This window comes from Diceros bicornis, chromosome 40, assembly GCF_020826845.1.
Source record: "Diceros bicornis minor isolate mBicDic1 chromosome 40, mDicBic1.mat.cur, whole genome shotgun sequence".
Taxonomy (NCBI): Eukaryota; Metazoa; Chordata; class Mammalia; order Perissodactyla; family Rhinocerotidae; genus Diceros; species Diceros bicornis.
This window is the reverse complement of record NC_080779.1, coordinates 16,740,008-16,757,249: the sequence shown is the minus strand read 5'-3', so window position 1 is coordinate 16,757,249 and position 17,242 is coordinate 16,740,008. Positions and strand designations below refer to the sequence as shown.

At 40.4% G+C, this 17,242-nt stretch overlaps 1 protein-coding gene across 1 annotated transcript; it reads left to right on the top strand.

Moving 5' to 3' along the window:
- The first annotated feature begins 3,524 nt into the window (after nt 1-3,524).
- Nucleotides 3,525-16,693, top strand: MRPS5 (mitochondrial ribosomal protein S5). The gene is given in 9 exon segments (XM_058534567.1): nt 3,525-3,663; nt 6,209-6,243; nt 7,635-7,725; nt 9,968-9,992; nt 9,994-10,012; nt 10,480-10,528; nt 10,835-10,906; nt 13,784-13,920; nt 16,402-16,693. Coding segments are annotated over 9 exon segments (792 nt in total). The 3' UTR covers nt 16,627-16,693.
- The last annotated feature ends 549 nt before the right edge of the window (nt 16,694-17,242 follow it).

Sequence of the window (17,242 nt, the reverse complement as noted above, 5' to 3'; positions counted from 1 at the left end):
AGGACACTCATAGGTTGAAAATGAAAGGATGGACAAAGATATTCCATGCAAACAGTAAACAAAAGAGAGCAGGGGTGGCTATAATAATATCAGACAAAACAGATTTTAAGCCAAAAAACTGTTACAAGAGACAAAGGAGGGAATTACATGTTGATAAAAGAGTCAATTCACCAAGAAGATATAATAATTATAAATATATATGCACCAAACAGTAGAGCTCCTAAATACACGAAGCAAACATTGACAAAATTGAAGAGAGAAATAGACAGATCTACAATAATAGTAGGACATTTCAATACCCCACTTTCAATAAGGGACAGAACAACCAGACAGAAGATCAATAAGGAAATAGAGGACTTGAATGACACTATAGACCAATTATAATTAACAGACATATACAGAACACTCTGCCCAACAATAACAGAATACACATTTTTCTCAAGTGTACATGGAACATTCTCCAGGATAGACCATATATTAGGCCACAAAACAAGTCTTAGTAAACTTAGAAGACTGAAATCGTGCAAAATATCTTTTCTGATCAAATGGAATGAAAGTAGAAATCAATAGCAGAAACCTAGAAAATTCACAAATATGTGGAGATTAAACAACACACTCTTAAACAACCAATGGATCAAAGAAGAAATCACAAGGTAAATTAAAAAATACAGAGGTGAATGAAAAAGAAAACACAACATACCAAAAATTAAGGGACATAGTGAAAGCAGTGTTAAGGGGGAAATGTATAGCTATAAACATTCATATTAAAAAATAAGAAAGATCTCAAATAAATAACCTAACTTTACAACATAAAGAACTAGAAAAAGAAGAACAAACTAAACCCAAAGCTAGCAGAAGAAAGGAAATAATAAATATTAGAGCAGAGATAAATAAAATAGAGATTTGAAAAACAATAGAAAAATTCGATTAAACCAAAAGTTGTTTCTTCGAAAAGGTCACCAAATTGACAAACCTTTAGCTAGATGTACAAAAATAAAAGACTCAAAACAGAACTGAACATGAGGATATTACTTCTGATTCTACAGAAATAAAAAGGATTATAAGAGAGTACTATGAACAACTGTAAGCCAAAAAATTGGATAATCTAGATAAGATGGACAAATTCCTACAAACACAAAACCTACTAAGACTAAATCACAAAGAAATAGAAAATCTGAATAGCCTGATAACTAGTAATGAGTATGAATCAGAAATAAAAAAAAATCTACCAACAAAGAAAAGCCCTGGACTTGATGGCTTTATTGGGGGATTCTACTAAACATTTAAAGAAGAACTAATAGCAATCCTTCTCAAACTTTTCCAAAAAGTTGAATAGGAGAGAACACTTTCTAAGTCATTCTAAGAGACCAGCATTATCCTGATACCAAAGCTAGACAAAGACACTACAAGAGAAGAAAACTACAGACCAATATCCCTAATGAATATTGATACAAAAATCTTCAACAAAATACTAGCAAACAGAATTCAACAGTACATTAAAAGGTTTACACACCAAGTGGTATTTATTTCTGGAATGGAAGAATGGTTCAAAGTGAGAAAATCAATCAGCGTAATAAACTGCATTAACAGAATGGAGAAACACACTCACCTGATCTTCTCAATTGATGCTGAAAAAGCATTTGACAAAATTCAACACATTTTCATAATAAAAACACTCAATAAACTAGGAGTAGAAGGAAACTCCCTCAATATAATAAAGGTCATATATGAAAATCCCACAGCCAACATCATATTTAATGGTGAAAAACCAAAGGCTTTTCCTCTAAGATGAGGAACAAGAAAAGGATGCCTGCTTTCACCACTTCTATTCAACATGTTACTGGAAGTCCTAACCAGAGCAACCAGGCAAGACAAATGAATAAAGGCATCCAAACTGGAAAAGAAGAAGTAAAATTATCTCTGTTCACAGATTATATGATCTTATATGTAGAAAACCCTAAAGATTTCACACAAAAAAATTATTAGAGCTAATAAATTTAGCAAAGTTTCAGGATATAAAATCAACCTATAAAAATCAATCATGTTTCTATACACTAAGAATGAACAATTCGAAAAGGAAATGAAAACAATTCCATTTAGACTAGTGTCAAAAAGAAGAAAATAATTAGGAATAAGAAAATGGAAACAAAATTTCAATATTGAGATTTCAAAATAATAATCTGGAAACATGACAAGTGAGTACTTTAAAATCCTGACACATGGCACACATTAAATACTTCCTGGGAATATATTGAGCACAAGAGTCAACCTTAGAAGATGCCCTTGTGTGGCATCCGCTGTGACAGCCCCTGCCCTCAAAGAGCTTATGATTCAGTGACAGAAAATGGAATAAATGGAGAGTTGGCAGACTTTCTCTGCAAAGGGCCATAGAGTAACTATTTTCAGTTTTGTGAGCCACATGGTCTCTGTTACAACTATCTAACTCTGCTGTTGGGACACAAAAACAGTCAGACAATACGTAATTGAATGGGCATAGCTGTGTTCCAATAAAACTTTATTTACAAAAACAGGTGGCGGGCTGGATTTGGCCCATGGGCGTTAGTTTGCCCACCCTGGGAACACATGGTTGTTTACACTCGTGTATTTTGAAGAAGAAAAATATAGTGTACTTGAATCGACATTTGTACTGTGGCTGCTAACAAATCATCTGTGATAGAACCAGCCTTTTGGGCATAAAGCAAACATCTCTCACTGCCCTTCTCGCTGTTGCATGTCTACTTGGATGTTTTTCTCCATGACTTACCTTGTATCTTATTTTATTTTTTAACATTTTTTAAAATTATAACAATCACATATGTATAATTTCTCAGTAAAGAATTCAAAGACTATAGAGAAACCTAAAGTCCCCCTTGATGCCCTTTCTCTCTACCCCAATCCCAGTTGCCACCCACAAGGAAACCACTGATCTCATTTTGGTGTCTTTCCTTCTGACATCTTTTAATGCTTTTATATACATAAATACTCTAAAAGAAATATATAATTTCTTCTTTTTAGAAATAATTAAATTATATCATATGGTACATACTGTCTTATAATTTACTTTTTCACTCAATAGTAGGTCTTGGAAATTGTTCCACTTGAGAACCTATAGAGCTACCTCACTTTTTCAATTTGGTGCAGAACATTTCATAGGTTGGATATGCCATATTTCATTTAATTATCCCAATACTGTTGGCCATTTAGATTGTTTTCATTTTTTGCTTTACAAATAACGCTTCAGTGGACATCCTTGTCCAAGCACACATGTGCCTTGTACCTGTATGGGAGCGTTTCTCGAGGTAACACCATGATGTGGAATTACCAGCTGTTAGGGTGGGTACATTTACAATTTTAATGGACAGTGCAAAGTGGTCTGCCAAGTGATTATGTTATTTTAAGCTCCGACTAGCAGTATCACTATCTGTACGCCTATTGCCTGGCATTTTAGCACTCAAGAAATGAAGAATTTTTAAAAATTCTTATTTGTGTATGTTTTTAAACCTTCAGGGCTTTCATGATTTCCTATGGCCTGGTTTGAACGTCCCTCTTATGAGAAATGGAGCTGTGCAGACCATTGCCCAGAGAAGCAAGAAAGAGCAGGAGAAGGTGGAGGCTGATATGGTCCAGCAGAGACAGGAGTGGGACCGGAAGAGGAAGATGAAGGTTAAAAGGGAGCGAGGATGGAGTGGAAACACGTGGGGAGGTGTCAGTCTCGGCGCCCCAGACCCTGGTCCCCCTGGAGGTAGCAGAGCCCTGGTTTTGCTTACCTTTGTGACAGAGAGAGTATTTGTAGTTCTAGAATTCCTTCTTATGACTTTATTTACTTGTCTGTTTAGTTTGCCTTTTTCCAAAACATGATTTGAAAATCATTGAAATAACTTCACTTTATTATCCAACTGTATTTTATGGAACACTAGAGGCCCGTAACGAAGAAGTATTCCACAAACAAGATGCAAAGCACTGGATACTGGTATCTTTATTGTGTAGCTTCTCAGAGCCTTAATGTGGTGGTGTGCATTGTGGCTCTATACAAGCCACCTACAGGATGCAGTTTCCCAAACACAGTTGGTCAGGGGGTGTCTATGGAGCAGCATAGCTCGGGAGTGCTGTCTCCATAATCGAAAATAAACCAACCAGATAGCTGTCATTAAGTCTCATAAAAGCACACATGAAATAAAAATTGATAATACTTATCAAGCCAAATTAGAAAACAAAGTCCTCCCCCTGCCCCACGTATGTAAAGAAGTAAAAATCATCTGAAAAAGTCGTTCTTGTCAATGAGTAGGAGATGAAGAGAGAGACAAGAGTTTGGCTGCTTCCTTAAGTTTGGCTTAAAGAGGAGAGGAGAGGTCAAGATGGAGACGCTTAGGCAACATGCTTAGAACTGAGCAAAATGCTCAGTTGGGAGGATAAAGATATGGGAGGTAGAGGAAAAAACCTACAAACTCCGACCCTAATGAGAGCCCAGATCCAGAGTGTAGATAAGTGGATTAACTCCTGACAGAAGAAAGGGGAAGGTACAGATTCAGGTGGGCCTGTGTTGTTGGCAGTGGAAATGTGCGTGGGGGTGGAGTGTGTGAGTGATATCTCTCTGGTGACCTCATTTAATCTGTGAGGAGGAGCTGGGGTCATCTGCTGAAAGTAGGATGGGGGCATTGATGACACGGTCAACAGAATATTTTGATGAAAGCTATCTGGACTGGCTTCAAAATTATCCAGGGGAGTGGAAGTTGGACAGAGTTTAGAAGAAAGAAGACTGGTCATGAGTTGATAGCTGTTGAAGCTGGCTAATGTGTATATAAGCTTTTATTTTGCTGTTCTCCCTATTTTTGTCTATGATTGAAATTTTCTATGGTAAACAGTTAATAAAAATAAAAGAACACAGAGAGTGCTTGAAATGGCTTCTGTGGTGAGTGGAGAGAGATCTAACTAAAGGACACGAAGGGCCAACAGGCAGCAGGGAGGACTCGATTGAGTTGGAGACCATGGATTTTTAGTGGCCCAAGTGTGTACTCTGTTTTGACTTTTCTCCAGCAGCACCCAGCAGGCCAGGTGTGGCAGACAGCTGCATAGATTCAGGCCTGGATGGTGTGGTGGAGAGAGAAAGGGGTGAGGGAGTTGAGGACATTGTAGGGGAGGAAGACTATCCTGTACCCACTCTGAGTCCTTTCTGGCTGGGCTACAAATTAAATTGACATAAGATCGAATAGCAGGAGAAAATCAAAAAAAAGATTTATAATGTGTATACATGGGAGAGACCCAGGAAAACTGGGTAACTCAACAAAATGGCAGAGGTTCTCATCTTAAATACTATCTTCAGCTAAAGACAAAGGAGGATGTTGGGGGTGGGGGGAGTCAGCTATGGGAGATTACCAGAAAAGCACAGTAAACAAGAGTAAGGTTAATATGCAGATTTAAATCCTTGCCTTCTGCACTGATAAGAGTTTCTAGAGATAAGGTCATCCCTCCTTCTTCCTGGTACAGAGAGGGAGACACCTGTACAAATGGATATTTCCCTTATAAATGTAAATGTCTCTTACAAAGGATAATTTCTACTTTTACTTGGTTTTCCAAGCTTTGATAAGAATGGGCTTAACAAGGACGCTCCCAGTCTATCCATACACAGAATTATCTATTATGATGGTCTGTCCTGGGGACATGCCTTCCATCTCAAATTCTTTTAGGCAGTTACTTGGTGAGGGAGGTCAAAGTTTCTTTCTGAGTCTTCTGAGCCTTTATTGTCTTCAACTCAAAATAATCTGCATACTAGAGTGGCACATCTTGGGGTGGCCTGCCCTGAAGTCCATCAACATTCACAAGATGTAGTGGAGGTGATGGACTATGGTGTCCTGGCTGACTGGGAGAGGCTGTGAAGAGCAGAGGGGGTGAGAGGGAAGGGGAAAATAGTGGTCAAGAGTCTGGAGGTGCTGGGGAGCTCCAAGAACCATTGTCTTGGGAGTCGTTGAGTGCGAGAGCTGGGGGGTTAGGAGGATGCAGTCAGGGAGATGGTGACCGAGCTGATGAAGTCAGTGGTGGAGCAGCCTCTGGTGATGGTGGAGGACCAGGGCGTGGCCTTGGGAGCGGCACCAAAAGATCTGAGATTCTTTCTCACTTAAAAGTCGGTGATGGAGCCTGTGTTGAAAAGTGCTTTCACACACTAACTGTACAGACACATTTACCTGTATGCCTGTTTCTTCTCTCCCTGCAGAAACATATGACGATTTTGATGCCAGGTATCTTGAGGTAGGCATGCTGCGTTAAATACCCAGTTAAGCCTTTGGAGAAGTTTGGGTGGGTGGAGTGGGGATAGGGCAAGAGGAACTGTGAGGGAAAGCTTTGATGCATGACTTTTTCTAGACACAGAGCTGATTTGAGTAAGTAAATAATGAACCTTGAATTTCAGTGTCTTGGTATTGGCTTTCCTGACTGCCGCCCTTTGTGGGGGCTACCAGTTGAGGTCCCAGGACAAGGCAACTTCGGTGATATTGTCAGTAACTGAATTTGGAGATTACCTTTAAATTTGCTCCTTCCTAAAGCTAAAGTAGCATTAGCAATCTGTCCTCAAATTATACACTGGCTCTATCTGGCACTCAATGCAGGGAGCAGAGCCTGAGAGGAGCCGTGGGGTGGGGGTAGGAAGCTTGGAGTTGCTGTGAATGTCCAGCTCTTGATGGGAAATGACCTGCTGGGCTGCTTGCAGGCACAGGAATGTGGTGAATTCAGTCACTCTCTCCAGGAAATTCCCTAAAAGAGTGAACTTCCCTTTGAGCTAGTGCTGCACACTGGGTGTTAAATACCATAAGGAATGACCATTTATTGAGTTCGTGATTGAGTATGTATATTGTTTCTTCAATGTCAGTTGCATCATAGAATTTAACATCTGGTCACCAGTGTTTTATGTCTTTGGTCCCAGTTTGTACCTTTTGGAAGTTAATTCCTTTGAAGCATCCTGTGTGTGTGGTGGTTTCCTGTCAGGTCGCCCACAGGGTGGACGGGAGCTCCCGTTTCCTTGAACCCATTTTATGGGAAAGGGGCTGCCAGGTGAGCAGTTTAGCTCACAGTTTCATAGTTCCTGCCTTTTTTAAATATGCCCCCAAATGCAGATTTTCCTGTAGATCATAATAAGCAGATATTTCCAGATTCTCTCTTCTCAGTTGGGCCTAGTCCTAAGCACAGGGATCCAGTCCTATGCTAATTCTTTCTGTAGACTGCATTTTATCATTTTTAAGTACACATTTTTTCATATTTTAACATCTCTGATATTGGGATATGTCTTATAGTCAATCAGTTATAAACCATGTCAAAGTATAATCAGCAACATTTTTTTCTTTCTTGCGGTACATTCATTAAAATAGGGTATGTTGAGTTGTATATTTTCAGATCCCTTTAAAAGTTATCTCGGTGTAACCTTCTAACAACCCTGTGAAATAGGAGGAGAAAGTCTTGTTTCCATTTTGCTCCTGAAGAAACATCTGGAGAGAGGTTTCCTTTGGAGAAAGTTTGCTGTTTGTGCTCGTGGACTTGGAGGATGATGTACGATTCAGCACGTGTGCATGTGTGTAAGGAGGTCACCCCAGTTTTCTACTCCAGAATGTTATTAAGGTGTAGTATTTGTGAAACACTTTGTCTTTTAGGTCAGAAATGTTTTCAATATGACAGCAGAAGAGGGAAGGAAAAAATCAGTCCGAGTCCTGGTCGCTGTGGGGAACGGCAGAGGAGCTGCAGGTGAACGGGGTGTGATGGTACACGCGGTGCTGGTGGTGGTGGCAGAGGACAGGCGTGTCCAGGCACGGCTGTGGGGTCTGCGGGTTCATGCTGCAGCCAGACTTTTCCTCCTGATTAAATCTGTTAGTGGTTTGGGCTCACAAGTCTTGTGGTAAACCCGGGAAATCCCTTAGAGGGAAAAGATCTTCCTACATCTGCTCTTTGAGGACAATGGATACTCAAAAAGGCTTAAGACACTATTGTATAATGTTTAAAAGTGAAAAATTAGGGAGAAATAAAACACTAAAGATTCAACAATAGAGAAATAGTTACAGAAAGAGTGTAGCCACACATTGTAATGTTCTGTGGCCATTAAAGAATTATGGAAAATCACTTACAAAATAATGCTACACTAAAAAAACCTCATATAAGACTGTATAATATAATCCCAATTTGTTTTTTTTAAAAATATGTTTATATGCAAAGACTAGAAGTATACACAATGAAAAAGTTAATAATGTTTACTCTAATTAGTAGGTTTGCCAATCATTTAAGTGTTCATCTTTATTTGTAAAGTCTTCACGGTGAACATCTGTTTTTGAAACGTACGTATGAATGTGTAAGGGAAAAAATGGTAAATCTGTCTGTTTAACCCATACCAACACTTTCAAAACAAGTACTAGGTACAGATAGTATCTGCCAAAGGAAACCACTGTTAACAGTTACTTTTGTATCTTTCTATAAATTCTGTATTCATATATCTTTTTAAAAAATTGACACAAAGAGATCATATATCCATAATTTAGCACCATGTTTTTCTTGCTTAGTATTATGCCCAAAGATCTTCCTGTATTAGCAGAAACAGATTCCCCTGCATTCTTTGTACCTATTGCATAATGCTCCACTGGGTGGATAAACATAATTTTTGTAACCTTTTCCCTATTCCTGAATATTTATGTTGTTTCCATTTTTTTACTGTTTATAAAAAATAATGAGCTTCTTGTACATGTAATTTGTTGTACTTTTGCGAGTATATCAATAGGGGAAATTTCTCTCTGAAATTACTGCCTCAAAGTTCTAAGCATTTTAAATGTTGATGAGTGTTGCCAGATTGCCCTCCTAAATGTTACATCAGTTTATCTTCATCTGGGCCGTCACACCCTTGCCAGACCTGGATATGATCAAACTGTACTGACTGTCAATACGATACGGGCAACATATCGCTTAGTTCTGATTTGCATTTCTTTAATTAGGCAAGTTTGGACACCATTTTACACGTTTATTGGCCATTATCATTCACTTTTTGAGATCTGTAAGTTCATGTGTTTCACCCCTTTTTCTATTGGGTGATTTTTCTTTCTTATTGACTGTATAAGCTCTTTGTAAGTTAAGGACATTAGCCCTTTGTCTATCATATTTTTGATTTAGTTTTCAATTTTTTTCTACATAAAATTTTAAATCCACAGGACTTTTAAACCTTATATGGCAAGTTTATCAGTCTTTTATGACTTCTGGTTTAGTGTCTTACTTAGAAAGCCTTCATTTGAAGATTATAAATAAGTTCACCCATATTCTCCTGTAGGACTTATATAGTTTAATTTGTTTTGTTTAAACAAGAAATTGGAATCCTCAGCCCCTTTTGTCCCAGGTCGTAAGATGTTTTGCGTATGTCATGGAGCAGTATTGTCTTATGTTACTTTCTTGGGTATAATTTAAAAATGAAATACATTCTTCAAAATAAATAATTAGTGGTGACAGCAAATAATGGAAGCATTTCCATTGCATGGGGTTAAGCACTCACAAACTCTTGAATCATTGATTTTATTTCCTGGTTAATTGAAATCTGAACTGCATTTGAAAGTTCCAGTGAAGTCGTGGTTTTACTCTATAGCAGCGTATGTTTTTTCCCAACCTTTCTGGTTATTTTAATCTATTTTCAAAAATGTTCAAAACCATTTATCTTATTAATTTAGAGCATTTTTTTAATTGAGTGTATTTAGTTTTATCTAGAGATTTATAAAACGTGATGTTATGCATCTAACCTTGGATTTCATAGATACTTTCGAATGTAACATTTCCCAGATGCCCCAATACAGAGAAGCAAATCTCCGTAGTCTCACACTTTGTCATTTGTTTTGCACAGCAGGTTTTCTGTGGGCAGAAGAAAAATGAAGTGCTATGAAGTATTGTAGGAGCTGAAACTTGAAAGACATTATATGCCAAATTTATGCCCCTTTTCATATTTTTGCTTTTTCTCTTACAGGTTTTGCCATTGGGAAAACCACTGAATGGAGACGCTTTCAGAAAAGTATGTCAAATTTTCCTTTGTTGACGGTAAAGGGTCAACAAGCTAGGTGCTAGACACCTCAGAACCACAAAAAATAAAAATTAAAAAAATAAGAACCCTCCCCTGAGGCTCGCTGTCAAAGGTTACTTATCTCATAAAAAGCAATTTTAGAAGGACCTGTATTGTTTTGCATCATTTTTATCAGACTTGCGATCATGACAAGATTGTGAGACAGCCGGGAAAATTTGCACACTGACGGAATGTTGAAAAATACTAAGGAACTGTTGTCAATTTTTTTAGGTATGATAGTGATATTGTGGCTTTAATTTTTAAAATTAAATCCTTAGCTTTTAGAAGTCTATACTGAAATTTTTCTGTAAGTTTGAAATTTTCCACAATAAAATATTTTATGAAAGGTATTTTTTGAAATCTCTGATAAAATGTAAATTCCAACAATAGATTTAAGAAAAATATTTCCCTTCTTTCAGGCAAAGAACAAAGCAGTTCACTATCTGCGTTATATAGAACGATATGAAGACCCTACAAGTGAGTGTTAGTCTTTTCTTTTAACACACACAGGATTACACTTGTTTCTTTATGTGAGGCAATATGTCTCTATACGTATGTTTGTGTTTCTCTGCTTGTTGCTATGTTCCTACAAATAAATATATGAAGTGTAGAGACAAACTTTCTCTCCTGAGAAGGTTAGTGATGAGGGAAATCAGAGTCTGTCCCTCATCCTGGGCCAGGCTGTGCTGGCTGCCTCGGGTGGTATTAGCTGCTTTGTGATATTTGCAAGGGCATCAAAACTACACCCCTAATCCTTCTTGTGTTTATGTGCTTACCATTCGGTGTTCCAAGATCTTCCTTTAACGTTTAAAAGGACATATATCAAGATGAAGAAACAACCCAGAGGTAAGTAAAAAACTCTTATCATTTGTGAAGATAAAGCAGAGAAATATAGTAGTTCCATCCTGTCCTCTGTTTTCGCTCACCTTTACTAGAACTCATTTTGAAAATACCAGAATCAAAGGCCTAAATTAGATTGAAGAAAGCTGAGGATCTCAGAAATAAAAAGTAGTCAACCTACTCCAGCTCCCGTGAGCACCAGCATGTTCCAGGGGTAATTCCAGGTAGAAAGAGCACATTAAGAATAGGAAATAGCCACTGAGTGAGGAGGTGGGTTTGGAAGAGTGGGAACCTTAGTTCCTTCAGGATGTGTCATTGACGCTCTTAGACGGTTCTGTTCTTAGAGCTCATTCGGTTCCAGTCATTTCCTCTCATCATCGGGTATTGATTGACTGTCTTCTGTGATCCAGGTGCTACGCTTAGCTGTGCGGATGCAGAGATGGGCCTTCCTCCTGTCCTGTGGGAGAGCAGGCAGGCAGGCAGGCAGCGTTTAGGATCCCGGGGCTGTGGCAGTCAAGCCCAGTGGACTCCAGGTGTAGAATTCTTGAACATTCTGATTTGCGTTTTGCTTGTGGCTCCACAGTAAAAATGATTTCATATAACTGTAGGTATATCTTAAAAAGTTTGCATCAGAAGAAGATAAAATGCTACATTTAAAATTTTTATGTCAAAGCTTCTAGTGCAGCTCTGCTCGAGCTATGACATGGAAATAAATCAAGAAAAAATCAAACATAGTACTGATTGTGCTAGTATACTAGATCTTGCTTTCTGCTTTAAAGTCATAATTAATCACTCATATGCCTGATAGAAATCACTTAGTTTATCATTAGAGAAAGTACTGAGCATTCAGACATCAAGATCTAGACCTGCATGGGGTTGTGTCATAGTCACTCGCCTGAGAGGCTATTGAGCACTTGAAGTGTGGTACTGAGCTCAGCTGTCAGTGCCAAATACGCAGCAGAGTTCAAAGACTTAGTATGAAAAAAAGAACGCAGAATATCTCAAAAATATTATTGTATTGATTACATGTTGAAATGATAATCTTTTGGACATTGGGTTAATAAAACATATTATTAAAATTAATTTTATTTTTTAACTTTTTTTAGTGCACCTATGAAAAAATTTAAGATTACATGTATGGCTTGCACATATTCTGCTGGACGGTGTTGGTTTAGATACACTTATATCTGAATGATTTTTGAAAGACTGGTACAATTTTAATTTAATTTAATTGCAGAAATTACCTTTTTTATCTTCCCTGGCATCTAATCAAAGCTGTATTTTTTACATTGCTGTATAGGTGCTCTGCAGCGCGCAGCCCTCCCCTCAGAAATTCCCCACCAGCTCTGCTCAGTAGGTGTCGCAGGGAGGGGAGGACCTTGCCCAGGGTCATCCAGCAAGCAGTGGCAGGGGAGAGTCTGCCTTCCAGGCCCTTCCGAAGATCTGCCTTGCACTCCTCTGCATGTTCATGTCTCTCCAGGTCTGTGTGCATCTATACACATCTGTGGATGAATGCATGCATGGACACATGTTCTATATGTGTGTAACTCCACACACGGAGGAACAAACCAGCCTGTTGTTGCCTGTCTTAGCTACCCTCTGAAGTCCCCAGTTCTCACATGATCTGGCATAGCCATGGAGTCCACATTTAACTGCTCCTTTCAAGTAATAGGGACAGCTCTAGGTAAGAATATGTTACGTACTTGTATCCAAATACAGTTTTCACACACATATATTGAATTGAAAGATCGGAAACTAGAAAGCCAGTAATGTTTAACTTGTGGAGTAGATCTTCTGCCTTAAAGCAGGGAGGTGTGTGCTGAGTTTCATGTCTGGCTAATCAAAATGTTAGAGTCTAAACTTGGGGCTCTTTTCTCTTTCTCACTCCCACCTGCATCTGCCAGGTTCTGGGATACAGTAGAAATAAACAATATCAGAAACAGCTCTCAGAGCCCAATTCTACTGAGGGGGAAAGGTCAGATCAACAAGTTCCACTAAAGTGCCTGAAAGCAGCAATGGAGATGCTGTGTTTTGGGAGGAGCGGGTGGGGAGGATGCCACCTGCAATAGCAGGGTCAGAGAAAGCCTCCCTGAGGAAGAGGTATTGAGTGAGACCTTGAAGGTGAGAAGTTCCCCTTGAAGGGGAACAAGTCAGGGGAACCACCAAGTGCACGTCCTTGAGGTGGGAAAGCCAGCAGGGGGAGGGTGTGTCTCTGGATGAGGTCAGCAAGATGTCAGGTCATGGAGGGCTTTGTAGGCTGTGGAGATCTGTATTAGTTATTTTACTTTAATTCAGAGAACAGCAGGAAGTGAAGGGCTTTAAACGGGGAGAGACGTATTTGGTTTGTGTATTTAAAGCTCTTCCTGGAGAAGGGATGGCAGGCAGACAAGAGTAGGGCAAGTGGCTGCAGGAGAGACCACCCAAGATCAGAGGCCAGCAAGGAGGTAGGAAGGCTGGGTCTGTAGCTGTGGGAAAGTCCAGGAGAGGGGGCGTTACTGAAACCAAAATAGGAGTCTTTCCAGGAGGAGGAAGTGGACGTCTCTGCCCAGGGCACCTGAGCAGTCAAGGAGAGTGAGAACAGGTGTGTCCCTCAATCCTCAGTTAATGTGGGCGTGGGGTGCCCAGAACCTCAGGCATCTCTGTGAATCTTCATCACAGCCCTGTTTTTTTACCCATGTGTTCAAGAAAATTATATATATTATTTCTTTAATCCTTATAACATCTCATTTAAATAAGTGTCATCATGGAAGTTAAGTAAGTTGTCAAGGGTCACCCAGCTGGGAAGTGATGAAGCCAGAATGTGAACCAGTGTCTCCTAAACCCAGAGCCTGAAGAGGTGTGAAAGCCAGCAGGGTGACTGACTCCTCTTTTTCCCTTTTCTAGGCTACGGCCTCCGCTGCCACCGGGCCATCATCACCATCTGCCGGTTCATTGGCATCAAAGACATGTATGCCAAGGTCTCGGGGTCCATGAACATGCTCAACCTCACCCGGGGCCTCTTCCATGGGCTCTCCCGCCAGGTAACCCGTCCCTGGGGTGTGAAACAAGCTCTAGTTTGTACTTCAGTTGTGTGTGCAATGAGACCATGATGTCCTTGGGGTCTCCTGGAGCTGCTCTCCTGGGGCCCCCTGAGGTCTCCGGCATTCTTTGCCGTCTGTGACTGCACTGGGTTAGTTAATTCAACCGAAGAGTTAGTACATGAAAATTAGCCTTTAGAAAATACTTCATGGGTGTGTTCAAGTTTCAAAACCAGTATTTTTAAAAGCCAGTTCTAGAACTCCAACAATATAGACATGTAAAGTGAAACGAGGAGGTCTGTTTCCTAATTTCATCCTTCCAGTTGGAGACCCCAGGGCACCTCCACTCTCCACTGAAGGAGAGCCGTCTTCAGTAGAAGCACAGTCAGTCCTCACGTTATCTGCACTGGTCATTCAGATGGGCGCCTGAGTTAGTAGGAACCACGAACATTAATGTGCCAGGGTATTTCTCCATATGGGTGGAGCCCTGGCCCTCTGCCCAGCTGGCCCCTCAGCCTGGGCTGGGCTCTCAGTCACTCCACTCCACAGCGGAGACGGAGGCCTGTGACTGCACGGGCACCTCCTCCCGGGCTGCCCTCCTACCTGCTCAGCAGGGGCGGCCTGTCCCTTGAAGGGATGAGGGGACCCTAGCAGAGCTGGACAAGCAGAAAGACAACCAGGCTCAAGAGACTCCACTTGCTGACCTCCGTGTGTTGAGGAATTTGACAGGCTTCCGACACTTAGTGCAAGGGCTGCTTCTGAATAAAATGATCCAGGGACTAATTTTACATGTCTCTGTTTAAAACAGGAAAATTAATTAAAAGAAAAAGAAAGCTTTGCTTAAAGGTCTTTTTTGAACAGCTTTGTGTGTGTGTGTGTGTGTGTGTGTGTGTGTATTTTGGTTCTATCGAAAGCATCCTTCAACAGCACTTCCAAATCCAAACTTATTGCTAGAGGTTTAATTGTTTGATGTAACTAAGGTATTAGTTTTAGATAGGTCATATTTATCATCAAGTATATTTGTTCTTCTGTGTGATATTTTTGTCTTATCTTAGCACTTTGAATGTTCTGATGGAATTACGACGTATCATCTCTTCTAAAACGCCATCAGCCACAAAAAAGTTGCATTATTAAATGCGCTACTCAGAAAAAAAATTCCACCAACGTAAGCAACATGCCATTGATTGTAAGACACACCAATTTAAATTATTTCATTTTGTTTTTATGCAACAGTTCATCTCTTTCCCAATTTCAAACACGTATAGAATTAGAGAGAATAGTACAAGGTGGCCATAATGTCCATAAACATGAGATTCAACGTCTCAGTATTTTAATGTTCTATCAATAAACCATCTCTACATTTATTTGCCTGTTTCCAGACTTCACGGTTCCCTTCTCTAACGACTCCCCACGGCCCTCTCACTCAGTGTCAAGAGTTTGCAGCTCATGCACCAATCTTGGTTCTCAATACCACCCCCACCCTGCCCCAGTTATTTTGAACCAAATCTCAGACATCATATTATTTCATCCATAAATATTTCAGTATGTATCTCTAAAAGACAAGAATTTAGAAATACCCCAAAATACTATTATCATACTCCAAAAATTAACAGTAACCTGGTATATCATCAAATATGTAGTCAGTGTTCATAGAAATGTATCCATTGGTCAGATGTAAAGTGTTTTTTACACAATTAGTTTGAATCAGATTTCAGAAAGGGTCAATACATGGTAGGTTTTCACTATGTCTTTTAAGTCACTTTTAATCTGTAGGTTCTCCTCTTCTTTTTTCTCCTTGCAATTCTTTTGTTGAAGAAACCAGGTTGTTCGTCTATAGTTTCCCAGTCTGATGCTGACTCAATTGCTGTGGGTCCTTACCATCTTCTCTCCCTGCATGTCCTGTAAATTGGTAGCTAGAGCTGGCTGTTTTGGGCACAGCATGGCACAGAATTAGGAGGGTTTGGAAGGCAAGAGAGCAGAGGCCAATGTCCTTCCTCCGTCCCGGGTCGGGGGTTGGAGATGGGGCTGAGATGATGACACCCACAACAGGTAACCATAATTTAGCCACAAAATACATTGCCCAGATGAGGCTGGCCCGGTGGCATAGCAGTTAAGTGCGCGCGCTGTGCTGCAGCAGCCCGGGGTTCAGATCCCAGGCACACACAGATGCACCACTTGTCAAGCCATGCTGTGGCGGCATTCCATATAAAGTAGAGGAAGATGGGCACGATGTCAGCCCAGGGCCAGTCTTCCTCAGCAAAAAAAGAGGAGTATTGACTACAGTTGTTAGCTCAGGGCTGATCTTCCTCACACACACACACAAAAAAATACATTGCCCAGAATTAACTGAAATGGTATTAAGTCCCCCGTGTGGTCCAGTGTTTTCAGTGCTGACTTCCCTCTGGCTGGTGGAAATTCCTGCTCTTTACGTTCGAGATGTACCTCAGAGACCTCACCTCGTGCTCTCAACTTGGTCTTGCCCAGGAAACCCATCAACAGCTGGCTGATAAGAAGAGTCTCCATGTTGTGGAATTCCCGGAGGAGTGTGGCTCTCTGCCCATCGTGGTCGCCTCCCCCCTGGGCCCCTTGAGAAAGGATCCGGAGCCAGAAGATGAGGTTGCAGACGTCAGCCTGGACTGGGAAGAAGTGAAGGCCGCACAGGGTATGAAGTGCTCTGCGTGGTCGGGTGTAAAGAGAGCCGCCACCTGAGCGTCCCTCTGGCCTCGGGCAGCACAGGGTCTGGTGCTGTCCAGCACCTGGAGGACGCTCAGCGCCACACCTTGGATCTCACCTTTGTTTTTAAAGGAAAGGCCGACCTCAGCTTCTTCATTTGCAAATAATAAATAATTATAGCTTTAATTTAGTGAGCACATGGTATATTCTGGTCACTCTGATAAGAACTTTACACACACACCTTAGTTCAAGGTGACTTTAAATATTCATTTAAACTGACAAAAATAAACGCATTAGGGAGACGGGGCTTATAGTCTGACCTAATCAAAAATAATATGCAGTCAAGTTATAGCTCCTTGACTCTAGTCACACAGCTAGAAAGTAGAGGAAAACAGGCAAAACTTGTTCTCTTTGACTCTAGAAATTCTTTTTGTTAAACCTCTGCATGGATGTTTTAGTGGTTGCTCTGGGTATCACACACACACATGTCACTTACCACCAGTCTACTGGTGTTGGCTTTTCCCAGTTCTAGTGAAGTGTCGAAATCTTTCCTCCCTTTACCCTCCCCGTCCCATAATTGTTTTAACGTTTCCTTTGCCTACCTTGAGAACCACATTAGACAAAGTTACACGTTGTGCTTCAACCATCAAAC